The sequence below is a fragment of the Lagenorhynchus albirostris genome, chromosome 2, assembly GCF_949774975.1.
Source record: "Lagenorhynchus albirostris chromosome 2, mLagAlb1.1, whole genome shotgun sequence".
In the NCBI taxonomy this organism is placed as follows: Eukaryota; Metazoa; Chordata; class Mammalia; order Artiodactyla; family Delphinidae; genus Lagenorhynchus; species Lagenorhynchus albirostris.
In genome coordinates, this window is record NC_083096.1 from 75,259,525 (window position 1) to 75,286,875 (window position 27,351).

At 41.9% G+C, this 27,351-nt stretch overlaps 1 protein-coding gene across 2 annotated transcripts; it reads left to right on the plus strand.

Moving 5' to 3' along the window:
- The first annotated feature begins 1,677 nt into the window (after window positions 1-1,677).
- Window positions 1,678-25,662, plus strand: GATAD2B (GATA zinc finger domain containing 2B). 2 transcript variants are annotated; one of them, XM_060138128.1, is made up of 11 exons: window positions 1,678-1,766; window positions 11,490-11,825; window positions 15,795-15,924; window positions 16,598-16,729; window positions 17,041-17,169; window positions 17,625-17,795; window positions 18,483-18,798; window positions 19,812-20,014; window positions 20,945-21,055; window positions 21,213-21,330; window positions 21,976-25,662. In XM_060138128.1, the coding sequence occupies exons 1-11, from the start codon at window positions 1,735-1,737 to the stop codon at window positions 22,107-22,109; spliced, it is 1,812 nt and encodes a 603-aa protein (XP_059994111.1). In that variant the 5' UTR covers window positions 1,678-1,734; the 3' UTR covers window positions 22,110-25,662. The 2 variants fall into 2 exon arrangements, 1 of the variants encoding a protein (XP_059994111.1); XR_009538508.1 differs by lacking the exon at window positions 21,976-25,662 and having other exon boundaries at window positions 20,854-21,055; window positions 21,213-21,245.
- The last annotated feature ends 1,689 nt before the right edge of the window (window positions 25,663-27,351 follow it).

Below are 27,351 nucleotides of genomic sequence, written 5' to 3' on the forward strand. Positions count from 1 at the left end.
GAAGGGCAAGAGCAGAAGCAGAGTTTAAAAAAGTTACAATAGTCTGGGCAGGAGATGACAATAGCTTGGACTAGAATAATAACATGACAGTGGTGATAAGATGTCAGATTTGAAATATATTTGGAAAGGAGTACTGACAGAATTTACAGATGGAATGCATGTAGGGTGTGAGAAAGAGAAACCAAGAATGACTCCAAAGAGTTTGATTTAAGCAATTGGTTGAATGGCGGTGTCATTTACTGAGGTGGGAAGCACTAGGGGAAGAAAAAGTTTTTATCCCAGGAGTTCAGAAATTCAGTTTTGGACATAAGTTCATAAAATGCCTGTTAGACATCCAAATGGAGATAACAGTTAGGCAGTTGAATATATAAAGAGAATTTTAGAGGAGAGGTGAGGTCCAGGAATATAAATTTTGGAATTAGCATATAGTTGCTCTTTAAAGCCATAGGAATATATGAGATTATGTAGAGAGTGAGTGCAAATAAAGAAAAGGTACATGATTGAGCCCAAGGGCGTGCATACAGTTAGAATTAGGAATATCAGTAGAAACTAGTGAAGGGGAGAGTAAGAATAAATGGTCATGAAGACATACAGATGGGGAAGTTCCCTGGAGGCCTAATGGTTAGGATTCTGGTCTTTCACTGCTGTGGCATGGGTTCATTTCCCTGGTTGGGGAACTGAGACGTGCGGCCAAAAAAAAAAAAAGACATTACAGATGGCCAACAGGTACATGAAAAGGTGTTCATCATCACTAATCATCAGGGAAATGCAAATCAAAACCACAGTGAGGGTTTCCCTGGTGACGCAGTGGTTAAGAATCCGCCTGCCAATGCAGGGGACACGGATTCGAGCCCTGGTCCAGGAAGATCCCACATGCTTTGGAGCAACTAAGCCCGTGCGCCACAACTACTGAGCCTGCGCTCTAGAGCCTGCAAGCCACAACTACTGAGCCCTCATGCCACAACTACTGAAGCCCACAAGCCTAGAGCCCGTGCTCCGCAACAAGAGAAGCCACCACAGTGAGAAGCCCACGCACCGCAACGAAGAGTAGCCCCCGCTCGCCGCAACTAGAGAAAGCCCACGCAGAGCAACGAAGACCCAACACAACCAAAAATAAATTAAAAACAAAAAACCCCCCCCAAAATAACAGTGAGTTATCTCCTCACACTTGTTAGAATGGCTGTTATCAAAAAGACAAGAAGTTAGTGTTGGCGAGGATGGGGAAGTGGGAATCCTTGTGCACGGTTGGTGGTAATGTAAATTGGTGCAGCCATTTTGAAAAACAGTATGGAGGTTCCTCAAAAAAATTAAAACTAGAACTACCATATGATCCAACAGCTCCACTTGTGGATATTTATCTAAAGGAAACAAAAACACTAACTTGAAAAGATAATGTACCTTCATGTTTTTTGTGGCAGTATTTACAATAGCCAAGACATGGAAGCAGCCTGAGTGTCCATCAGTGGATGAATAGGTAAAGAAAATGTGATATATATGTGTATACACACACACACAAAGTGGATTAGTCATTAAAAAGAAGGAAATCTTGCTACTTGTGACAACATGGATGGACCTTGAGGGCATTATGCTAAGTGAAATAAGTGAAACAGAGAAAGACAAATACTGTATGATCTTATATGTTGAATGTAAACAAAACAAAACAAAACAAAACAAAAAACCCCAACTCATGGATACAGAGGGCAGATTGGTGGTTGCCAGGGCGGCTGGGGGGAAATGGAGCAAAAATGGGTGACGGTGGTCAAAAGGTACAAACTTCCAGTTATAAAATAAATCATGGAGGTGTAATGTACAGCATGGTGACTATAGTTAATAACACTTTTTCTAAAAATTGAAGTATAGTTGATTTACAATATTGTGTTTCAGGTGTACAGCAAAGTGATTCAGTTACATATATACTTTCAGATTATTTTGCATTACAGTTTATTATAAGATACTGAATATAGTTCTGTGCTATACAGTAAATCCTTGTTGCTTATCTGTTTTACCTATAGTAGAACTATGTATATAGTTTTCAGACAAACTAAGCTTTGAGACCATAATTAGGGGAACTTTTTAAGATACAAATAAATATAAATTGTAAAGGAAAACATTGATAAAGGAAATTTAAAATGACTGAAAAAGTCTTTATTTCATCTTTGTTTTTAAATGGTATTTTTTTGACAGGTATGGTATTTTAGATTGTCAGATTTTTTTCTTTCAGTATTTTAAGGATGTTGCTGTCTTCTCTTTTGCATTGTTTCCAGCAAGAAATTTGATGTTATCCTTATCTTTACATGTAATCATGTTTTTTTTTTGATGTGGACCATTTTTTTTAAGTCTTTATTGAATTTGTTACAATATTGCTTGTTTTTTTATTGTTTTTGTTTGTTTGTTTATACTGAAGGTTCTTATTAGTCATCAATTTTATACACATCAGTGTATACATGTCAATCCCAATCACCCAATTCAGCACACCACCATCCCCACCCCACCACGGCTTTCCCCCCTTGGTGTCCAAACGTTTGTTCTCTACATCTGTGTCTCAACTTCTGCCCTGCAAACCGGTTCATCTGTACCATTTTTCTAGGTTCCGCATAAATGCGTTAATATACAATATTTGTCTTTCTCTTTCTGACTTACTTCACTCTGTATGACAGTCTCTAGATCCATCCACGTCTCAACAAATGACTCAATTTCGTTCCTTTTTATGGCTGAGTAATATTCTATTGTATATATGTACCACTACTTATTTGCTTCTGTTTTATGTTTTGTTTTTTTGGCCGTGAGGCATGTGGGATCTTAGCTCCCAGACCAGGGATCAAACCCACACCCCCTGCATTGGAAGGCAAAGGCTTAACCACTGGACAGCTAAAGAAGTCCCTTTATAGTAGTTTTGAGCAATTTGATTATGACGTCCCTTGGTGTATTTTTATCATGTTTCTTGTGCTTCAGGTTTGTTGAAGTTCTTGGATTTGTAGGTTTATAGTTTTCATCATTTATTCATTTTGACTGTTATTTCTTTTCTTCTCTTTATTCTTCTTTTGGCTGTGTTGGGTCTTAGTTGCTGCGCACGGGCTTTCTCTAGTTGTGGCGAGCAGGAGCTACTCTTTTTTTTTTTTTTTTTTGCGGTACGCAGGCCTCTCACTGTTGTGGCCTCTCCCGTTGCGGAGCACAGGCTCCAGATGACGCGCAGGCTCAGCGGCCGTGGCTCACGGGCCCAGCCACTCCGCAGCATGTGGGATCTTCCCGGACCAGGGCACGAACCCGTGTCCCCTGCATCGGCAGGCGGACTCTCAACCACTGCGCCACCAGGGAAGCCCCATCGCCCTCTCTTGAACTCAGGAGTCTGCCTGGCTCTGCCTCATTTCCCCCTCCCCACATTATGTCCTAGAAACTCTCCTATGGCAGAGTTCCCTGGCAGTCCAGTGGTTAAGGCTGTGCGCTTCCACTGTGGGGGGTGCGGGTTCCATTCCTGGTCAGGGAACTATGATCCCACGTGCCATGAGGCCAAAAAATAAATAAATAAAAGGGTTTTTTTAAAAAAAAAAAGTAACTCTCCTATGGCAAAAACGAGTGCAGTTGTAGAGCTCACCTCATTTGTTTCCTGTCCCTCTGGGATCACTATCCTTTGTTGCCTGATGTCCAGTGTCTTGAAAACCTTGTTTCATGTATTTTGTCTGGAGGTTTTTTGTTATTTCAGGTGAGAGGGCAAATCTGTGCTGTGTTACAGAATCTTGGCCAGAAGTGGAAATCACAGCATTGGTTTAAACATCAACATATTGGTGCCTAAATGTTGAATTGGAGAATGATTACTGAATCAAATATTTTTGCTGTGGAGTTCTACACAGCAGTTAAAACAAATGAATTGGTGCTTTATGTATTTACTTGGATAAATTTTAAATATTAAAAAATTAAACATTGGGCTTCCCTGGTGGCGCAGTGGTTGAGAGTCCGCCTGCCAATGCAGGGGACGCGGGTTCGAGCCCTGGTCTGGGAAGATCCCACATGACGCGGAGCAACTAGGCCCGTGAGCCACAACTACTGAGCCTGCGCGTCTGGAGCTTGTGCTCCGCAACAAGAGAGGCCACGACAGTGAGATGTCCGCGCACCGCGGGCCAATGAAGAGTGGCCCCCGCTCACTGCAACTAGAGAAAGCCCACGCACAGAAATGAAGACCCAACAGAGCCATAAATAAATAAATAATTAATTAAAAAAAATTAAACATTGAAAAGCAAAATGAAAAAGGATACATACAAGAGCTACTTTTTTTTTTTTTTGGCTTTGCCGGGTCTTAGTTCAATGTGCGGGAATCTCTTAGCTGCAGCATGTGGAATCCCAGCTGCAGCATGTGGGATCTAGTTCCCTGACCAGGGATCAAACCCAGGTCCCCTGCACTGGGAGCGCGGAGCCCTAGCCACTGGACGACCAGGGAAGTCTCCCAAGAGCTACTTTTAAAAATACATGAACTAGGGAATTGTTTAGGTGTGGTGCGTCCTAAACAAACAAACGAATAAATAAATACTATACTATGTACTATTTATGGATACATATATATGTAATAGAATGATAACAAATCCATCATAATGCCTTTCTCTGGGAAGGGAAGAAGGGAGGATAGAGAATGGTTTGGTGGGGAAGTGACACAGAGTGCTTCAACTGTATCTGTAAAGTTTAATTCACTAAAAATAAATGAGTATTTCTCTAATGTGATTAAATGAGGGAATAAATATAAAGGGCCTTGTACGTTGCCTAGTAAATAAAAGGCAGCTCAGTAGATACTAATTCATTTTACTCACCTCTATCCCTCCTCTTCCCTCTCAGAATCTTCTAAAAGTTTTCGCTGCAGACCTGTATTTTGATTTGGGGCTAACAATGAGTCAAAAACTTGACAAGCATGAATCTAAAGCTTTGTCACCATCTGGCCATTCTTGTTTTTTACAACAGTCAACAGTAAATTTAAAGCTGGACATTTTTCTCCCGTAAATTGTTGGACACAATTAACTACTCTTCTTTAATTTGTTGACATGTCATGCTTTCCTAGTTTTCCACTAGCTCTCTTAGTTTCCTCTGACCAGCCAATCCTTAAATGTAGGTACTGCCCAAGGTTCTATCCTTGGCTCTTTTCCTTCTGAGTATATATTCATTTCTTTTTCTGGACAGTTTCACTCATCCCTGTACATTACTTCAATTACCTCCTTTACCTGTTCAAATATTTATCTCCAGCTCTGGCCTGAACTCTGGCTCTCTTTGTGTGCCTCGTATCCACCTGTTTATTGGATATCTCCACTTTGATTTCGTTTCAGCACTTCTGACAGAGTTATCTATTCTTTAGGATATTTTCAGTTTAGGTAACAGAAAACCGAGTTCATACTGGCTTAAACATTAAAGGAATTTATTGGTCTACGTAACAGGACTAGCTTCAAAGTAGTTTGATCTGATGGTACAGCTGTGTAATTAGCTCTCCTCTCAGTATTCTACTGTGCACAGTGTCTGCTTTATCTGCAAGCTGCCTTCCCTCATGGTCACAAGGTGGCTGCCAAAGCAACACACCAGTGTTACATATTTTCTCATTCAGAGGAAGATAATAGAATTGATAGGACTTGGTGACTTAGATTTAAGAGTCTGGAAAAGTTAAAGATGATTTCCAGGCTTCTAACTTTTGCCTCTGGATGAATTGAATTCTCTTCATTATGAGGAAGAAAAGCAGGATATAGGGAAGGCAGAGGAAATTTAACATCTAAGTACTTTAGTTATATGCACGTCTGTCTCCTATCAGAATGAAATTGTTAAAGACAGTGACCTGGTCTTTTTTCACCTTTACTCCTAGTACCTAACCCTGAACTTGTCACATAGTGTATATGTAATGTCTGGGGGGGAATGGATATGTTAGATGCATGTGCAAATACATGAATACACAACACTGCTTCTTAAGATTCTCTGAGTAGCGAGATGTACTGTGTAATAGATTTTTTTTTTGAAACAGCTGTAAAATGTATAATAGATTTTTGAAGTGAGCTAGACCTGCGTTGGAATTCGAGATTCACTATCCAAAGCTTTGCAGTCTTGGGGTACTTGATTTGACACTTTTTCCCACCTCTAAAGTAGAAATAGTACCACTTAGTAACTTGTTGAGGTAATTTAAATAAGAATACATAATAAAGTGCCTAGTAGCTAGTAGCATGTTTGACTTTTAAGTAGGTACTTAAGAAATATTAGTTATTATTTGCAGCCCAGAAGAAACAGAAAAGTTGGATTAGGCATTAAAAGGCAACATACAACATTCATTTGACAGAATTTTTGTTTTACTTTTTGGAGAGGAATTTGTGTGTGACAAACTTACATTGAATAATATTTTTGCAACTTCATTGGAGTATAATTTAAGTGTATGATTCAGTGATTTTTTTTTAAAGTAATTAATTTATTTTTTGGCTGTGTTGGGTCTTCGTTTCTGTGCGAGGGCTTTCTCTAGTTGCGGCAAGCGGGGGCCACTCTTCATCGCGGTACGCGGGCCTCTCACTATCGCGGCCTCCCTTGTTGTGGAACACAGGCTCCAGACGCGCAGGCTCAGTAGTTGTGGCTCACAGGCCCAGCTGCTCCGTGGCATGTGGGATCTTCCCAGAGCAGGGCTCGAACCTGTGTCCCCTGCATTGGCAGGCAGATTCTCAACCACTGCGCCACCAGGGAAGCCCTGATTTTTTTTTTTTTAAAGTAAATGTGCAGGGACTTCCCTGGTGGTCCAGTGGTTAAGACTCCACGCTTCCAATGCAGGGGTGTGGGTTCAGTCCCTGGTCAGGGAACTAAGATCCCACATGACTCGTGGCGCAGACAATAAATAGATAGATAGATAGAGTTGTGCAGCTGTCACTACAATCAAGTTTTAGATCATCCCCAAAAGATCAGTTTTGCCCATTTTTAATCAGTCTCTGTTACATTGGATTTTTTTTATTGTGGCAAAATATACATAAAATAAAATTTACTATTTTAAACATTTTAAAGTGTACAGTTCAGCTTTGAGTACTTTCACAATGTGCAGCCATCACTACTATCCATTTAAGAACTTTTTCTTCATCGCAGAGACATGCGATGTTCCCATTAAATAATAACTCCTTACTACCTTCTCTCCACCCCCAGCCACTGATGGACTCTATTCTGCTTTTTCTCTATGAATATGCCTATTTCAGGTACCTTATATAAGTGGAACCATAAAATAGTTGTCCTTCTAAGTAAAGTCAGTGTCTGGCTGACTTTACTTAGTATGATTGTTTTCAAGATTCATCCATATTTCATTGGATTTTGAAGCAGGCATGGCTATGAGTACATAAAGTTGGGCCAGTAAAGTCAAGAGTGGGCAACGAAATTTTGGTCAGATTTCTCAAGCCATCTATTGAGAAAGATTACTTACCTCAGACATTCAAATATCTGGTTCTGGTTTCTCCCAACTTCCAGTGTACCCATTTATGTCATTATAATAAAGGGGAAATTTTTTGAACTGATTTCAGCTATTCATATAACTATCAGTTGAAGAAGCCAAGCTAATGATGGCATCCCAAATTCCATTCAGCTCCAGGTTGTTGAATTTTGTCATTTTGTCATATACTTTCAGTGCTCATAAATATAATTTATCTCAAAACTTAGAACACTGTATTGTGTTAATATACACTCATATATTTTGCTGTGTACTTTTCTAAAGTACTTTTTTCATCTAGGTATATAATTAGTTGAGTGACAGACTTTTTACCATCTGCAACTCCTCATGGTATTCTCAATCATACTCTCAATATGAGGTGTTGATCAAATTACCCAAGACATTGTTATTGTGGAATTAGGGCTTAACTTTTGATGTTCTGTAGCATTCAACTTTCCAGTCACTCCATCTGGGGGTATTTTTCAGAGGTAAACCACTTCAGAAGTAACACATGTCAAAATAAGAAATCTTTGGGGATCCTGCAGCTAAAGAATGTTTATATATGCTATAATATGTTTCATATCTATAGCTGTTAAAAGAGAATTAAGAGGATATGGAGAAATTGGAACCCTCATTGCAGCCATTTTGGAAAACAGCGTAACAGTTCTTCAAGATGTTAAAGAGAGTTACCTTAGGACCCCGCAGTTCTACTCATAGTTATATATCCAAGAGAATTGAAAACATGTGTTCATACAAAAACTTGTATAAATGCTATAAAGTTCATAGCATTATTGATAATAGTAAAAAGTGGGGGACTTCCCTGGCTGCCCCAGTGGTTAAAACTGTGCTTCCACTGTAGGGGCATGGGTTTGATCCCTGGTTGGGGAACTAGGATCCCACCTGCCACATGGTGTGGCCAAAAAAAAAAAAAGGGAAACAAACCAAATGTCTATAAATTGATAAATGAATAAACAAAATATTATATATTCATACAATGGAATATCATTAGGCCATAAAAAAAAAGAAGTAATGGTATATGCTACAACATGAATGAACCTTAAAAACATAATGCTAGTGGGATAGGGAGGGTGAAAGGGAGATGCAAGAGGGAGGAGATATGGGGATATATGTATATGTATAGCTGATTCACTTTGTTATAAAGCAGAAACTAACATACCATTGTAAAGCAATTATATTCCAATAAAGATGTTAAAAACAAAACAAAACATGGGCTTCCCTGGTGGCGCAGTGGTTGGGAGTCCGCCTGCCGATGCAGGGAATATGGGTTCGTGCCTCGGTCCGGGAAGATCCCACGTGCCGCAGAGCGGCTGGGCCTGTGATCTGTGGCCGCTGAGCCTGCGTGTCCGGAGCCTGTGCTCCTCAACGGGAGAGGCACAACAGTGAAAGGCCTGCGTACCGCAAAAAAAGTCCAAAAAATGGGCGGAAGACCTAAATAGATATTTCACCGAGGAAGACATACACAGATGGCCAAGAGGCATATGAAGAGATACTCAACATCACTAATTATTAGAGAAATGCAAGTCAAAACTACAATGAGGTATCACCTCACGCCGGTCAGAATGGCCATTATCAAAAATGCTAGAAACAATAAATGCTGGAAAGGGTGTGGTGAAAAGGGAACCTTCCTACTCTGTTGGTGGGAATGTAAATTGATACAACCACTATGGAAAACAGTATGGAGGTTCCTTAAAAAACTAAAAATAGACCTACCATACGACCCAGCAATCCCACTGGGCATATACCCTGAGAAAATGATAATTCAAAAAGAGTCACGTACCACAGTGTTCATTGCAGCTCTATTTACAATAGCCAGGACATGGAAGCAACCTAAGTGTCCGTCGACAGATGAATGGATAAAGAAGATGTGGCACATATATACAGTGGCATATTTCTCAGCCATAAAAAGAAACCAAATTGAGTTATTTGTAGTGAGGTGGATGGACCTAGAGTCTGTCATACAGAGTGAAGTAAGTCAGAAAGAGAAAAACAAATACTGTATGCTAACACATATATATGGAATCTTAAAAAAAAAAGTTACTGATGAACCTAGTTGCAGGGCAGGAATAAAGAATTAGAGATAGAGAATGGACTTGATGACATGGGGTGGGAGGGCGAAGCTGGGGTGAAGTGAGAGTATCATCAACGTATATATACTACTGAATGTAAAATAGTTGGCTGGTGGGAGGCAGCAGCATAGCACAGGGAGATCAGCTCGGTGCTTTGCAGTGACCTAGAGGGGTGGGATAGGGAGGATGGGAGGGAGGCTCAAGAGGGAGGGGTTATGGGGACATACGTATGCATATGGCTGATTCGCTTTGTTGTACAACAGAACCTAACACAGTATTGTGAAGCAATTATACTCCAATAAAGAGCTCTTAAAAAAAAAGTCCAAAATAGGCAAATTTAGAGACAGAAAGTAAATTAGTGGGGAATAGAGGTGAAGGGGGAAGAGAGTGACTGCTAATGGGTATGGGTTTTTTTAAGGAGGAGATAATGAAAATGTTCTAATACTGATGTGGTGATGGTTGCACAACTCTGTGGATATACTGAAAACCACTTAATCATACACTTTAAATAGGTGAACTGTATGATATGTGAATTATATCTCAACAAAACTGTTCTTTAAAAAAGAGAAAGAGGGCTTCCCTGGTGGCGCAGTGGTTGAGAGTCCGCCTGCCGATGCAGGGGACGTGGGTTCTTGCCCCGGTCCGGGAAGATCCCACATGCCACAGAGCGGCTGGGTCCGTGAGCCATGGCCGCTGAGCCTGCGCGTCCGGAGCATGTCCTCTGCAACGGGAGAGGCCACAGCAGTGAGAGGCCCGCGTACGCCCGCCAAAAAAAAAAGAGAGAGAATTAAGAAACATTACCTGAAAATTCAGAGATCTGAGTTCTGACTTTTCTCTGGTCTCCAAAAGGTCTGTTTCCTCTTGCTGGAAATTCTTTTGTTGGTTACTGTTTTTCCTCATTATAACTAGAAGAAAATCAGATAGCTCTTATTTTACTCTGCACTACAGGAAGGAAGATGTCTCAAGTGTATACATGTTTTTCTTCGCAAGAGCACCAATTAACATTGGTAATCTTCTCTGTCTTACTACTTGAATCTATGAATTATCAAGCCTGATCTTGTATCTTAGGTGTAGTAGTCATATCCTGAGGGTATAGGAATTAAATTTTGTTGAGCCCTCTTCCAAGTGCCCACTTCTACAGATGGAATTGAGGCTTGGGGCGGTAAAGTAACTTATTAAATATTTGACCTTGTAAAAGTAGCAGTTTGAACCTATGTTTTGATGACTCAAAAATTTTTCTTTCCAGTGTCACATTGCTTTTTCCTACCAGGAAGATAACCCTGGATTTAAAAAGTGCTGGTGAAATTGTGTGTCTAGATTTTGTTAGTGTAAGAAATCAAAATGAGAAGGACAAATGATTATTAGCTTGTCTGTAATAATTTTGCTGTATGAGTAAAGAAAATATTACCTTTTTACAGCCTGAGTTCTTCATTAACCAAAGCCAAGATACTGAATTTATATAGAATTGAGGGCAGATAAATGGGCCCCTCTGACCCTCGCTGTATCCAGACAACTGAGGCTTCCTGTTAGATGCCCTTGGTCTCCATCAGTAATATAGACCAATTAAAGATATGCATGAGTGACCTGAGGAACTTCCCATTCATAAAAGAGTCTTCTCCAGGAGAAGAATTTGGTATGAGAATTAAAACCAAAGCATCTGACTTTTGAGCATGCATGTACAGAAAGCCAGTCACAAAAGAATGTTTACTTTTTTGAGAGATGTAGGCTCTTACTGGACTATCCAGGTGAGCATGGTATTTGGTTTCAGGCATCTATACAGTAAGAGCCTCAGTGACTGGAAAGCTTTTGAAGTTTACTTTCACTGCTGAGGTTGAGAGATGAAATCTCCTTTAATATAGATCATCTAGGAAGTTATAGGGTAGAATGTTAGCTCATTTAATGTTGACCTTCCATGTATATACCTATGATTCTTCTTTCCTTATGGACTATTTAAGGGCCTTTATTCTGATAAAGCACTTGTATATTTCTTTCCATAGGATGGATAGAATGACGGAGGATGCTCTTCGCCTGAATCTGTTGAAGCGGAGCTTGGACCCAGCTGATGAGCGAGATGATGTCCTGGCTAAGCGACTCAAAATGGAGGGGCATGAGGCCATGGAACGTCTGAAAATGTTGGCACTGCTCAAACGGAAGGATTTGGCAAATCTTGAAGTGCCACATGAGTTACCCACCAAACAGGATGGCAGTGGTGTCAAGGGCTATGAAGAGAAGCTCAATGGGAATCTCAGGCCTCATGGAGACAACAGGACTGCTGGAAGGCCAGGCAAAGAAAACATCAATGATGAGCCTGTGGATATGAGTGCTAGACGGAGGTATGGCTTGGTTCAGCTGCCTCCATAGATAGGGTCTCATCATAAACTAAGCCTATGAAAAATGAATGACTTCCAATGAGAGGAGGGTGTTTTTCAACTTAAAGCTTCTTGAATGAAGACGTACCTGTGCTATCTGGCTTGACCGTGAATTCCTCTTGTTTCTAGATGAAACTAGGTGCCTCCAAAAATTATTACCCTTAAGATAAAGTGGCCATTTCTGGATAAAGGAGGCACTAAGAGTTGATACCCCAGTTAGAAGCGAGTTAGTATACACTTTCACTCTAATCTTATGGCCATTTTAGGAGGGAAGAACAGTCTTTTCTTCAGATCATCCCAAGAGTTTTAGGGATGGGTTTATTATGGAGACCCAGCTTTTATTACATCAAAGAGCATGGGCCTGTCTTTTCTTGTGTTAACAAGGAACTTTATGTGCTAATCCTCTACATTCTTACTTCATTTGTGCCACATTCCCCAAGCCCCATATGTGCATACACATTCACTTATATGAGTACCCTCATGCTTGTGCTCTTTCATACACACAGTACACAAGCACATGTTTTCACAGGTCTTGGTCAAGGTTGAGTACTTGGAACTGTGGAGAACACAATATAAAGAGGTACCTAGAACTGGCTGAGGTTAGAGTCTACCTGAACAATGAATCATAGTATAGACAACCCTAGTTTTAAGAACATTCAGTTTATTCATGGTTCAGAAACACCTGATAGACATGAGATTACTCTTCACTGTTCAATTGCCCTCCAGTTGACCTTGCTGACTTTGTCCTAGGATCTAAAGCAGGATCCTTAAGAAGCTGGACTGATGCAGAAAGAAGAAAAAAGGAAGGAATGGTTTACAATCTTACTTGGGTTTCTTTCTCTACCTTTTAATGTTTACTTATTAGTATTGTCCCAGAATTATTTTTTTAAACCACACCCAGTAGGGGAACATTGTTCTTGGTAATAGCATTAAAACCCTTAGGAAACTTCAGGTAAGTTCTCTAGTGGTTGTGGAAGAAGAGAAAAATTCTTGGGAGCTATACATAGTATCGGCAGAGTATTATGAAAGTAGATTAATCCTTAGATCCTTTTAGAAAAAAAAGAAAAGTGGGTGAATGAGATAATGCACCTGAGTAACCCACTTGCCCCATAATCACCCTTAACCTTCTGGAGCAAATGACTAATCCTACTTCACTGGGGACAATGAAGAGGAGAAATGTTAGGTGGATTCCTTACATGCACATTGGAACTGAAAATGTGTTTTTCATAGAAACATTGTTACACATTTTGATAAGATCTCAGTTCTGTTGGAATTACAGTGTATCACAGATAAATTCTGTATTGAAAAGAGTACCCTGAAAACTCTACCAGTGTGTTTAATTTTATTAGAGGAATGAACTTTTGAAACTTGATTCTTTGGAAACTGGGAACTGTTTTTAATGGTCTCCAGGAAAAGAGGCTTGATGTAAACCATCTAGATCCCCATTCTGCGTGAAAAAATGGGCCCTATCTCCCGTGTCGTTCTTCTTCCCTTTCACCAGACCAGATATACTGACAGCTATTTCCACTTAGCCTCAAGCTTATTGTAAGAATGAACTAGACTGATAGATTGCTCAGCATGGAGAACAATGGTTTATTTGATGTGGATAAAAAAGGAGGAGGGAATTGGAATTTAAAAGCAGAAAGAAGGAAGGGCTCTTGATGTGATAGCCATAATTGCCTAAATATCTTTTTTTTTTTGCCATCAGTTGGGCAAGTTATGATATCTGTGAAATAAGATATGCATGAAACCAACACTGCTTATGTTTTGGAATGCTGTCGAGACGTGGCAGTTTTCTTTCTGGTTTTGTTTTTACTACCTGGATAAGGATTAGGAGTTTTATAATTTCTGGGAATTTGCCAGTCTGAGTCACAAAATGATGTCAGCAGCAAGTCTGGCTTTTAATATTATCTAATTGGTAGGGTTTCATACTTAAGAACACCAAATATTGTAAATCATATATGTGTTTGGGAAAGTAGCAAAATAATTTCTGTCCCCGGAAAAGCTTAATAAATGAGGCCAGAATTCCAGGTCAAAAGTTAAAAAAAAAAAAATTGAAGAATGAAACTTGACTTGGGCTTTGCCTTACCTGTGCTATCTATCTAATGTGAGTCTCATTATATCTGGGAATAAAATATCATTTAGGGTTTTCTCAGATACTACTTCCTTATAAATGTCGCTCAATTCCAAAATCTCCATGTAGGAATGTCTCTGCTTGTCCTGTTGCTGGACAGTCCTTAGCAGTAGGTGGCACTCATTTGAGCAAGGAAGAATTCCTTAGGTTAGAAATAATCTGTGAGGTGTGTATCCAGCCAGGACCAGGATGGAAAGAGTTCTGACTGTCGATGTAAGCATTGGGGAATCATGTAGAAGAAGTAGAAATCTACCAGACCTCAAAGTTGTTCACCCATGTTCTTGTTAGGGATGGGGAAGGGGGGGCATGAGGGAATATAGAAATGATAAGTAAAAATTCAAACTCTTCATTTAGGCCTGACCATTACTCCAGGAACTTGGGGTTAGAGAATGGAAGGTTCTTTTCTCCCTCTAGTGACTTCTTTTTCTGTAAGCCTACATTCTCAGCTTGCTGTGTCTGTGAGCAGTGGTTATAGAGCGATCCAGACAAACTTAATAGTTCCCAAGATGGTCATTATTATGACTGTCTCCCTACTTTATTTCCTCAGCTAAATTTGGTTGTTTTAGTAACTCAGTTTTACCCTGTTGAGGAATTGAATGCCTGTCCCAGCCATCCAGGGTGCCTTGTGCAAAAGGCATCCTAGTCCCAACAGTACCTGAGACAAGAGGCCCTGAGAAATGGTCAGAAACTCTCAGGACTATAAAGATCTGTGGTTATAAAAGGTTTGAGTTACCTGTTTAAATAAGATCTAAGAACACATTGTTTTAGACCTACATACTCCTGACTATACACTATAAATCTCAAAGAAGTAGGGTCAGCGAAGATAACTCTGAGTTAAGAAATCAGAGGAGAGCTAGAGGTTATGGCCGCTGACTTGGGAACCTACGGCAATTAGAATTTGCAGGGTTCTTGTTATCCAGGTCTTACGCAGTGAGTGCCATTTCTCATGATTTTAGAGGGACAAGATGCTCTTAAGGCTTGCTCCAGGAAGACCAAAACCAGAGTTGTCTAATAAATAGGATTGGCCATAAGGCATAGCCAGTGTGGAAGATTTAGATTTCAAAGTTATTTCTAGACAGTTTCTTTCTGAGGGAAGATGCTAAGTAGAACTTGCAGGTAGATGCAAGTCCCATGTATTTAATTCTGAAGTTTCAGTCCTCCAGAAGGCTGTAGACATTTATACTTAGCACTGTCCATTCTCTCAGGCCATTGACAACAGTACCTTCTTTTGGCCTTAACTCTTGACAGGATAGACTGCCAAAGGAGTTGTCATGTAACCTCCTTTTTTGTAAATCATCAGACAGGCAGGACCATGTTATCAGTATCATGGGTTGCCTCCTTAGCAGTGTGTCATCTGTATTTGGGGTGGACAAGTAGGCTCTACTGCCTTTGTCTTTCTTCCCCTGTGAAGCTAACCATTTCTTTCTTGACCTTCTCTGTAACTAACAAGACAACCCAAAAGGAGACTGAGATATAAGGAAAACATTTGGAATTTTGATTAAAATCAGTGTGACAAAAACACTCATCTCTTTTTCCCATTCCTAAAGCCAGTCAGTGTCTTTCTGTCTGCATCTTCTGTAAGGAATTTAGATGGGAAAAATACTTTTGCTGAGGTTTTGTTGTCACTTACATCTTGGTGTCTATTTTATCCTTTGATTTGGATGTGTCTGTCTTTCCCTGGGTGAATCAGGACAGACTTAAGTTTCCTTGGATTTCTTTGGTCAGTGTAGAAAAGTTTTCTGAACTTTTCTATGAACTTTCACTGTTGGAAGTACCTTAATTTTTCTTCTCTTGTCTAGTGAGCCAGACCGAGGAAGGCTTACTCCCTCCCCAGACATCATCGTTTTGTCTGATAATGAGGCTTCCAGTCCCCGTTCCAGCTCCCGAATGGAAGAAAGACTCAAAGCAGCCAACCTAGAGATGTTTAAGGTAAAGAAAAGAAAGATTCCTTTCTCCATTTCTTGCTTCTACTATTCTCTTTAATTCCCTGAGAGTCCCATGTCTGGTTTTTTAGTGTTTACTTTTTGGATCTAAAAACTACCCATTGATGAAACTCTTCATATGTGATTCTCAACCTCAAGGGTGTGCCCTTTTAGAGGGAACTATTAGAATCAAGTGGAGAAGAGAGTTTGAAAATGCATATTCAATATAATTTCTTTGGAAAATGAAAACTTCATAATTCAAGTCATGTGAAGTAAACTCTTAGCTAGAAGGATACATTCTATACTCTATCCTGGGTCTCGGAATATGGAGGAATTCCTAAGTTTTCATGTATTTCTAGAGGAAACATGGCGTTAAAAGATTGAGAAACATTATTTTAAAGGAAAGCAATATCTCCCTTTGGCTGTTCTATTTTGCCAGGAATCTGGTTAATTAGCATTTATATGTGGTCTCTTCTTTCACTCTGTAAGCAGTTTTTGAGTACCTACTGAATACCAGGCACTGTGCCAGACTGTGTGCTAGGGACGCAAAGATAACAATTCCATTGCCCCTTGTGCTTCTTGTGGAAGGTGGAGGTTTGGGACCTAAAAGAAGAGATCATCTTGCAGGAAAGGACTCTGAGTAACTGCTACCATAGCTGATAGTCTCCATGTTTCCTCAGGGGAAAGGCATTGAGGAACGGCAGCAGCTCATCAAGCAGCTGAGAGATGAGCTGAGATTGGAAGAAGCCCGACTGGTGCTGTTAAAGAAACTGAGACAGAGTCAGCTACAGAAAGAGAATGTCGTCCAGAAGGTACTGTGCCCGAGAAATAAGGGACTAGCAGAAAGCAAAGAAAAACTGGTTTGAGAATGGGCTGCCCCAGGTAGATTCAGCTGGGTGGCTCATTCTTCTCTGGTTCCATGGTTTTTAGTCTCTAGGAATAGTGATTTTTTTTTAATCTTGGGCCTTAATCAAGAAAACAGTGATTCTGTTTTTCTTATTTTCCCTCCTGGTCAACAGGAGCTTCAGACTGACAAGCAGTTTTGAAAGTCTAGAAGTGTACCAAATTTCTGCCTCCGATTATTAGCCTTTTCCACTGTCTCATTTTCTCTTTTCTCTCCCAGACTCCAGTTGTACAGAATGCAGCATCTATTGTTCAGCCATCTCCTGCCCATGTGGGACAGCAAGGCCTCTCCAAGCTTCCATCCCGGCCTGGGGCACAAGGGGTTGAACAGAATTTGAGGACATTGCAGGTATGTGACCCATAGTGTGATCTTAGTTTCAGGGGGCCCTGTTATCCTGTCTCTGTATTGGGGCTTTTGTAAGATCATAGAAGAACCTGGCCTTGATAGAGGTGTTATTACCATAGATAGTCCTTTTGGTCCTTAATGGCATGATTTAGTCTGCAGTAGAAGGATGAATAACTAATCTTCCCACCGTAGTCTTTCTTCTCCAGAGGTTTCCAGCTTAGCCCTTTTCCATAGAGGGTTAAATAGTTTATACCAAAGAAGCTAGGGAATTCCTAACCACTAATCAGGTTTTATAGTCATGGTAGATTTATCCCCATAGATCCTTACACAAAATTACCAAGTCTGACTATGTTTCTGTGTTTCTACTTAGCTATGTATTACAGGCAGTGTTTTCTCTTTGGCATTTTGTGAAGCGTTTTACCGCTATGACTATATCTTTTCCTCTTCTTCCCCTTCAGGGTCACAGTGTTATCCGTTCAGCGACCAATACCACCCTCCCACACATGTTAATGTCTCAACGTGTGATTGCGCCAAACCCAGCCCAGCTACAGGGTCAGCGGGGCCCACCTAAGCCTGGCCTTGTACGCACCACAACACCCAATATGAATCCCGCCATCAATTACCAACCGGTAAGAGGGAGCCCTCATGGGGAAACAGAGAAATCTTTTATTTGCTTTCCCTGTTGAAACAACCACAGATTTTAAGTTTTGGGACACTGAGAAACTCTAGGACAACAAAGGTAACTTTGGTGGGTTGACAGTGGTCCCCAAAGTGGAAACACTGAGGAATTATTTAGTAGTAGAGAAGAAATGTTATATGCAGCAGAGCAGCAGTAAGCTAAAATCTGCCTAGAAGAAAGAGATAGAGGGATCTAAGGAATAAGAAGCATAAAGGATGTATGACAAAGCATCCCAAATCTTTATTTTTCTCTTAGCAGTTTTATTTTTATTTATTTATTTGGTTGCACTGGGTCTTAGTTGCAGCAGGCGGGCTCCTTAGTTGCTGCATGCATGTGGCATCTAGTTCCCTGACCAGGGATCGAACCGGGGCCCCCTGCATTGGGAGCGCGGAGTCTTAACCACTGTGCCACCAGAGAAGTCTCTCTCTCAGCAGTTTTAGTTCGTAGCCACTATCATTCTCCTTTCTTACATGCCAGAGTCCTTTATCAGTGAAGTTGGACACCTCATGTCTTTTTCTGAGCTTGGGGGAAGCTAAGTAGTTCAGACTAGGATCAGATAGTGTTCTCTGCCACGAAAGTAAGAATTGGTTCTTTCTCCCACATACCATCACTGACCCCTATACTCAATCTGTTTCAGCAGTCAAGTTCTTCTGTTCCCTGTCAGCGTACAACATCCTCTGCCATCTATATGAACCTTGCCTCCCATATTCAGCCAGGGACCGTGAACAGGGTGTCCTCACCACTTCCTAGCCCCAGCGCCATGACTGATGCTGCCAACTCACAGGCTGCAGCCAAATTGGCTCTTCGCAAACAGCTGGAAAAGACACTCCTGGAGATTCCACCCCCTAAACCACCTGCTCCCTTGCTTCATTTCCTGCCTAGTGCAGCCAATAGTGAGTTCATCTACATGGTAGGCTTGGAAGAAGTCGTACAGAGTGTCATCGACAGCCAAGGTAAGGCTATTTGTTGGTCAGTCTTTTTATCTAAACAAGAAGTTGTCAAACCTGATTGATATGGGCAGAGTATTGCATGGTACTGTGTAATATTAAATAATCTCTCTTTACTATTGCCAAACCACCTCCTGTCTCTGATTCGGAAACTGTTTAGGAGCAGCGTATCAAAAAGCTTTTTGTGTGTCTGTGTATCTTAGACTTAATATTTTTGCTGTGTATTTTGTATATCTTGTCTGTTTTTTGCAGTATATCGTTAGCTCTTTTAAATGTGTCTAGCGTGATGCATGCATAATTTGAAGACTAGAACACTTATTTTTAATGTTAGTGTTTATGTGGCATTGTGCTTACATTATTATATTCAGTCCCTGCTGTTTGAGTGCTTTTAGTTGAGAAAATAGACTGATAAAGATAACTAGGACCACATAAAAGCTGTAAGCCAACACTGCACTATAAAGTATTAATAACATCACACAGTCTATTCTGACAAAAGTTATTAAGCCTGAATTTCTAAACATAAGGACTTAGGGGAACACCTGAGGAAAGTGCCTAAAGGGCTCAGTATTGGCTATAAATAGATCACAAAGTGAATAATTCAGACACTGATAGGTAAAAATTATGAATGTATATGATAGAGTAAGTGTAGACTGAGGTAAAGAGATGCTAAGAAGCAAAAGTACTGGCGGAATTAGGTGGAGCCCTTTGACTGAATTGACACACATTTTCTTCTCAGTGTGGTGTAACAGGAAATCAGAAAACTTGGGTTCTTGTCCCAGTTTTGTCTTTTGGAGCTATGTTTCTTAGACTTAGTTTCCTCATTTGTAAATGGGGATGGTACTGTCTAATTCCCTGAAGTGATGTTGCAATCAAATGAAATAAAAGTATTTTATAAATTATAGAGGCTCCTTCTTAATTCAGCAGAGTAAACTCCTGGAAAAAGATCATCTGATGAAAAGAAACAGAGGAGATACAGAGGAAATGTGAAACCACTGATTATTCTTTTTGTTGGCATCTAGGGAAAAGCTGTGCCTCACTCCTGCGGGTTGAACCCTTTGTTTGTGCCCAGTGCCGCACAGATTTCACCCCTCACTGGAAGCAAGAAAAGAATGGTAAGATTCTATGTGAGCAATGTATGACCTCCAACCAGAAGAAGGCTCTAAAGGCAGAACACACCAACCGACTGAAAAATGCTTTTGTTAAAGCCCTACAGCAGGAACAGGTAAGAATTCTGACTACTTCTCACCAGCCACCTGCCCAGGTTTGGTTTTCCCAAAAGACAGTTCTTTCTAGTTTAGAGGAGTTGTCTCTCTGATCCCCACAGTCCAGGTGATCTAGGTTTCTGAATCTAAGTTCCTAGAACCTAGAGGTCTGGGTTCCCTTTTTTTTCTTCTTACCATTCTGCCTTTCCCATTTCCATTTGGCTGTTTCTGATTGGGTTAGAGCATAATGACATATGGCTGAGCTTAAGGGAAAGGGACAAAAGGCTTGGGACTCTTGGCTTTCCCTGGTAGTACTAAATAATTCCTCTATTCTTGATTTCATTTCCTTAAACAAATGGATTTTGGTGAGAGGGATTTATATTTGTACTAGAAATCTCTTTGAGAGAAGTAATTATCTGCAGTCCATATTTGACAAAGAAATGACAAAGGAAAGGGTAGATTATAAAGTAGCCCAATGAAGATTAGTGGTTGCTAGAGTGTGTGAACTCTCATATAGTACTAATAGAATGAGAATATCTTGGAGTGGGGAAGATGTGTTGGGAAGCTCAGATTCTTTTCCACCCCACCACCCATCAGACCCCTCTGGGTAGCATCATGGGTCTCCTGGAAAATGGGTAGACAAGAGTCGAAAAATAAAACTTAGTAACTCATCAACCTTAATTAATTACATTAGGCAGCTCATCGCCAACACCCAGATCTCTCCAGCCAACTTCTGAGAGCCAGCTTTCTTGGAGAGAGGGATTCCTAATCATTGAAGTGTGTAGGTTACTTGTACCCAGAGATCTTAGTTCACCTACCCCACCAAACTCTTTTGCCTTTTCCATATCCCTCCAACTAGCTGGCAACATTAGAGATAAGAAGACCTCTAGGTTTTCTGGTTAGGAAATTGGGTGCTGTCCTGCCCAACTTGACCTGATGACTCCCAACAGGAAATTGAACAGCGATTACAGCAGCAGGCAGCACTCTCCCCCACTACGGCTCCAGCTGTGTCCAGTGTCAGTAAACAAGAGACCATAATGAGACATCATACGCTTCGACAGGTGAGGATTTCTCTTGAGGTTTTGTCAGCCATTTATCTCAATTTGTCCTTTCTTCTGCCGAAAATCATACTGCTCTTCTGTACTCCCATATCCTTACCTCCCCCTTACACCTTCCATCATGGTAAAGTTATGATCGCTTGTCTCCTCCTCATTGCAGGCTCCACAGCCCCAAAGCAGTCTCCAGCGTGGTATACCCACGTCTGCCCGTTCCATGCTTTCCAACTTTGCACAGGCACCCCAGCTGTCTGTGCCAGGTGGCCTCCTTGGTATGCCAGGTAAGAAGGGTTGATCTGAGAACTTTTCTCAGGGATTGACTAATTAGTATGCAATTCTTTAGCAGCCCCTTTAGGTGAATTGTTCTTTCTTTTGTTTTCTGCTCTTTCTTTAGGCCCTACTCCCTTCACTCTTGTTATTTGGCAAAGGTTTGCTAAATCCATATTACATGCTAGGCACAGTACACTAGGGTTTTAGTGGTGAAAATGACACAGTCCTGTCTAGTGTGCCCTCTTAGTGGGCATGTGGTTATTGATCTCTTTTGGCCAGAATAGCAGGGTTAACTGTCCTGATCCAGTTTGAATGACCCAGGGATGCTTCTTTACAGTCAGCAGGCCCAAAACCAAAGCAGATTCAGTAATTCCCTCTTTGTCTTGATTATTTTCCTTTCACCACTGTTTTCTTTGACTCTTCTGTACCATCAGAACTGTTTATTATTCCTGGTAGGATTGAAGTTTTGGGAAGACCTCTCCTAAAGCTTGGGAGCAGGGTGGGTTGCTACTGAAATAAAGCTTAACTGAGTCTGCAAAGATGTAGACAACTTCTGTTTCCTCTGCATCTCCACCACTGCAGCCCCAGGGTAGTGTGGAAGAAGGTGTCATTTCCTCTTTTAATACCTGCGCTCCACTTTTGTCTCCTGGGTCTAGGTGTCAACATTGCATACTTGAACACTGGTATTGGAGGACACAAAGCCCCCAGTCTGGCAGACCGACAGCGGGAATACCTTTTAGACATGATCCCTCCCCGGTCTATATCGCAGTCCATCAGTGGACAGAAATAACGCCTGTTCCACTTGTACTGCCCCAACCTTGTATCCTTTACTCCTCTCCTCTCCCATTGCCCCCAACTTCCGTCGCATGCAGTGCCTGTACTGGTGCCTACCATACACGGAAAACAAAACAGAAAAACAGAAGACAAACAGTAGAAATCAACAAGAAAACACACGCCCTGCCCCACCACCTCCTCTTTATTTCACACTGCTGCGATCTGTTCTTCTGCCACTTTCTCTCTTCAGTTTTCTATAACAGTGAGGTGGATCTTTGCCTCTGATAGAGGTCAGAATGAGGTCCTGGGGAGAAATCCAAGCCCTCTGACGTGTGTTTCTAAAGTTTGTTTTTATGCTTTAATTATTATTATCATTTTTAATGATGTTGTGTGTCGTCCCTTTGTTCAGTGGACGGTTAAACCTTTCTATTTTCCCCCCAATATTTTTTTTTTTTCTCTTTCGTCTTTTTTTTTTTTGGTAAACACAAATGATATTCAGTTAAGTGATAGGAGCATTGCAGTAGGGTCCCCAACTGCCAAGTAGGACATGACTGGGAGTGTTAGGGGCAGAAGTTTTTAATGCACTTAACCCCAGGGTCAGGGGGAGGTGGTGGCATCAAACAAGGAGGAATAGCACACCCGCTCTGGGGTGTCTCTGAGCTGCACAGTTCTGGAGGCAGTGTTGAGTATTGAAGTTGGGCTCTAAGAATGAGGGGAAAGAGCCTGGAAGGAGAAGCTTTAAAACTTAACCACCCTAGAATTGACCCATAAAGAAGGGGGAGAAAGGGGCGTGACAATGAGCATAATGTTGAGCCAAGGAGGACTGAGACCAGGTCCTGGCCTTCTGGATGCTGGGGGAATGAGATTGGTCTCCTGACCCCAGTGGAGACACAGGAGTCTATTCCAGGCCAACTAGCCCCAAATTATTTCATCTTATTTTCTTTGTAAAATTCTCCCCCATCCCTGTCTCTTTTCTTTTCTTTTCTTTTTTTAAATCCTAATCTGCCCTTGGTAACCACAGCCCCATCTGTAATATAGAGGAGTGGCTATTCCTAGCCTGACTTTGCTGTGTGTCCTGGACATTGGATGGACATGAGTGAGTGAAATGTCAAAGGGAGGAAATAGAGGAAGAAAGAAAGAGGGGTTTCCCTCCCAACAGTTGCGACTTTCCCATTTGTCTCTTTACCTTCTGAGCGCCAGGAGATGAGGGTGAGGGCACCTAACAGATTGGAGCGCTGCCCTGACCCTGCTGCACTAACTGCAGAGCCAACCGCTCAAAGCCAGACAATTCATGTCAAAACCAATCCTGGACTTGTGCTATACAAGTAGATGTTGTCTTTTTTCTCCCCAGAATTCTATAAATTTTGCTTTTTTGTTTGTTTTTATTTTTTTCTTAAGTGCTACTAATGTAGAGAATGAATTGAATTGTGCAATGTTGCTGTTCTGGGGATTGGGGAGATTAGCATCCCATTTGCCCATACTGTGGGGGAAGGGGGAGGGGACCAGGCTGTTTTTGAGGTAAGGGAAGCCCCTTAAAGGTAGAGGTTTCTGCTCTCCTCATAGTGTATGCCCACCTGCCTCTCCAGCCGTAGAAGCTGCCAGAGTTCAAGGAAGGGATACTCTCAGCAAAGAGGTATGAAGAGAGGAGTTTAACATTTTACCCTTGAAAGCAACCTGGAGAAGGTCCCCCACTTTTATTTTTAAAATTAAATAATTTTTTAAAGTAAGAAGGCACTTTTAAAATTAACACACACACAAACTGCACATCCTCCCCATAAAGTTTGGGGAGGGGATGGGAGAAGGAGCTGGAATCAGGCTCAGTTCCCCCCACACTGGCCTCTACTCCCCATACTCCAGAGCCACTGTGGGTGATTATACTGGCCCTACGGGCCTTCCTGGCTTTTTTTTCTTTCCTCCCTTCCCCCAAATTCATTGAGCACTTAATAAAGGAGCAGAGATGCAGCCTGTGTCTGGGCTCCCCCAGTGGTGAAATGATCTGGAAGCTAGACGCTAGTAACAGGTAGTGATGGGGTCGTTTCGAGTATTTTTCTGGGGAATGTGGAACCCCTGACTGTAAGTGGTGGGAGAGGGAGGGGGGTTAGTGGAACTGGGTCTGGGATTATTTTAAAATTATATATATATATATAAAGATATATTCTTACATCTCTCCTTTGCCCTCTGTGCTTTGAAAGCACTGGATAAATCGTTTGGTTTTGCTTTTCCCTCTTCCACAAAATTGGAAGCTTTTTAAAAAATATTTTCCCTGCAAGTCATCTTGCCTTGTGGCATGTCTGTCTAGCTTCTTCCCCCCCCAGCCCCCATGATGAAGTGCCATTTCTGTTATGTCTCCCCTCCCCCAGCTCAGAGGTGCTCAGAGGTACGAGGTACCCAAGTTTGTCAATTGAGATTAAAAGTAAGGAACAGAGAATGTGCAATACCGTCTGGCTGGGGGGTGTCCCTGCCCTGAGCTGAGTCCCTTCCCTGGGAGCCAGGCCACCTTTGAATGGGGCTTGGAAGTAATATGTGTCGAGAATGGGGGATGATGGGGAAGGAAAGCCTGTAGTCGAGTGCCTGCCAAGGTGCTGAGGCGATAGGGGAGAGGATGGAGTCTTCCCTGTTTTTATCCCCTCAGGGTCAGTTACACAGAGGCTGCTTGTTGACTAGTATAGCTCCGTGACCCTTTGCTCAATCGCTGAGGTTTGATTTCTTACCCTCTCTTCTCCCCATTTTCATACCCTTCCCAGGGATTAGTGACAGGGGTGAGGTTCCCCTAATCATGGTAAAGTATTAGCCTTCCACCTCCTCCCTTTCCTCCCTCTCCCTCATCCTTCTGTTTTCCTCATTTCTCTACTTTTTCACCACTGATTGCCTTGTGTCCCTCCAAGTCTATTGTTGCTGTCCATCCCCAGGCCTTGGGCCCCATAGACACTAAACCTCATGCCCTAAAGATAGGAGGAAAGACCCTCTGTTCAGAGTTATTTTACCCCTGGAGCATTGAAGCTCAGGGTGATACTAGAGTGAGGATCCCACCAGTTTTGCCTGGCTTCCTCCATCCCCAGAGGCTTTAAAAGTAGTAGTAGTTTATGGACAGTGGCTTACTCTCTAGAAGCCTGATACGGGTGGATAAGCAGTAAGGCTTGGGTAAAACTGAGGGACAGAGGTCCTTATTGGTTTTTTTTTTTCTTTTTTTTTTTGTCATTTGACCACAGCATCTGGACTTCTTTCATCCCTGGAATAAGTACTTTTTCCACATTTTTTGGATGTATGTATGGTAGACAATTTTTTTTTAAGACACAGAGATAAATGTTTTCCTGCTTTGGTTACCTTTCCTTTCCCCTTTAAAAGGAATTAGCTATAGAACTGCTTTGTAAAGATGCTTCTTGATATTTTACTTTTGTTCCTTTTCCCCAACCACTCCCTTTTCTCCCCACTTCTCCAGAAGGCATAACCTTCTCTCCACACCCCACACCCCAGTCCTAGGCTCCCTTCCCCTCCAACAAGACCTTCATTAGCTTATGATATTTGCTGCCGAGATGTTATAACAAGGACTCATTCGTGTATATAAGCTATTTCTTGATCCATTTAAAAGGAATTGTACATTGTGTAGAAAAAAAAAAAACTGAAAAAGAGAAAAAAAAGCCCTAGCCATGGATATTGTGAAACTGTGTTATGTCATTTTGTAATGTGCCCGTTTGTGTATGATCCGTGCAAAAGGGTTTCTGGGGAAGGGGCGGGGGTAGGGAGGCAGGGCTGTGGAGGGTGGGTAGGGGAGTGGGCCGGGCCCAGCACACTGAGACTGGCAGCTGCCCCAACCCCATCCCTCCTTAGAGATGCCACCTCCCCCACCACCCACCCCTAATTTGTGCCTTGCCTCCCCACCCTGGAGTAGTCCCTCCGGGTCACCAGCACTGCCTTGGCAGAGCCCACTCCCTACCCTAACCTGCCCACCCTCCCTACCCCCCAGCATTAGGTTGATACTGTGGGGAAGTGCTGGGGGTTGGGAGGTAGCCGAGGAATGGGGCAGTTCCCGGGGGCATTGAAACCAAGTATTATTATGAATTGTAATTGTATTTGCACTGTTTTTTTTCCTCTGATTGCATCAGCATATATACAATATACCTATATAACAAAATTCAGTGTCAAGCTTTCTTATGCAAGGGATTTCCTCCAACCCCAAAAAAGAAGCTAGTTTCATGGGCCTTTGAGGGTGGATTGTCATGGGATGATAGAAATGATTTTAACAAGTCATCCTAAGAAAGTCTCCCCTAGGGAGAGCCATATCCATCTTTGTAAATTGGGGTGAGGTTGGGTTACTACAAAAGCTAAGGCTCTTAGTCCGGACTGTGGAGAGTAAAGAGAACCACAACACAAAGGGAGGTGGGTGGTGGCACAGTCTGGAGACCTAGGGTTTAGTCCCAAGCTTTCCTACTAACTTGCTATGTGACCTTTGGTAGAGTTAATTTTCTGGGTCTCAGTTTTCTTATTTGTGAAGTGATGGCAGACAGGGGGAGATCATCTGGCCACCAAGTTTAAAATGCTTCCTTCCCCACCTACAAAACAACTTGAGGTGAGGAAAGTGTTGGGCTGAAAACCCATGGAGGAAACCAAAGTGACTAGTGTTGAAGTGGGTAAATGTGTGACCAGTACCCTTGGAGAGCTGCCAGGCCCCTACTGTTCCTTTTGGTTTAGGAAAGGCAGCAGAGTGATGTTTAGGACATCAGTTAAACCTGTGACATCTTTGCCCTCATGTCTCTAGTCATCCAAGGGCAGGGACCAGGCCCCAAGCCCCACCTCACAAGCAGCTGCCCTCAAGGGTGGTTGACCATTGAATACCCCAGGTTGGTGGTCACTCACACCCTTTGTGAGCTACAGGATGCAGAACTTTACTCACTTCTTGGTAGGAGAGGTCAGATATAGTCTACATCTTGTCTCCTTCCCTCAGATCTCATCTGAACCCCCTAAAGGCAGCTGTCTGAATAGCTGTCTCCTTCAGGGGCCCAATTTCCCCACAGCCTGGGCTGAGTACTCCCACACTCTAGGTCTTGGCTGGTAAAGCCTGGAGAGGGTATAGGATGGTGGGTGAAGCCCTGGTGAAGGTGGAAGGATAGATTGGTGGTGGGGTGGGGAGCAGGGAGGTGGGATGGGGAATGGTCTTCTCTGAATGGGGTGGGTGGGAGGGGAACAAGACCCTTTTGCACAACTCTTTAAGTTTCCTTTTTTTAAAAAAAAACAAAAAACAAAAAACAAACTCTAATTTT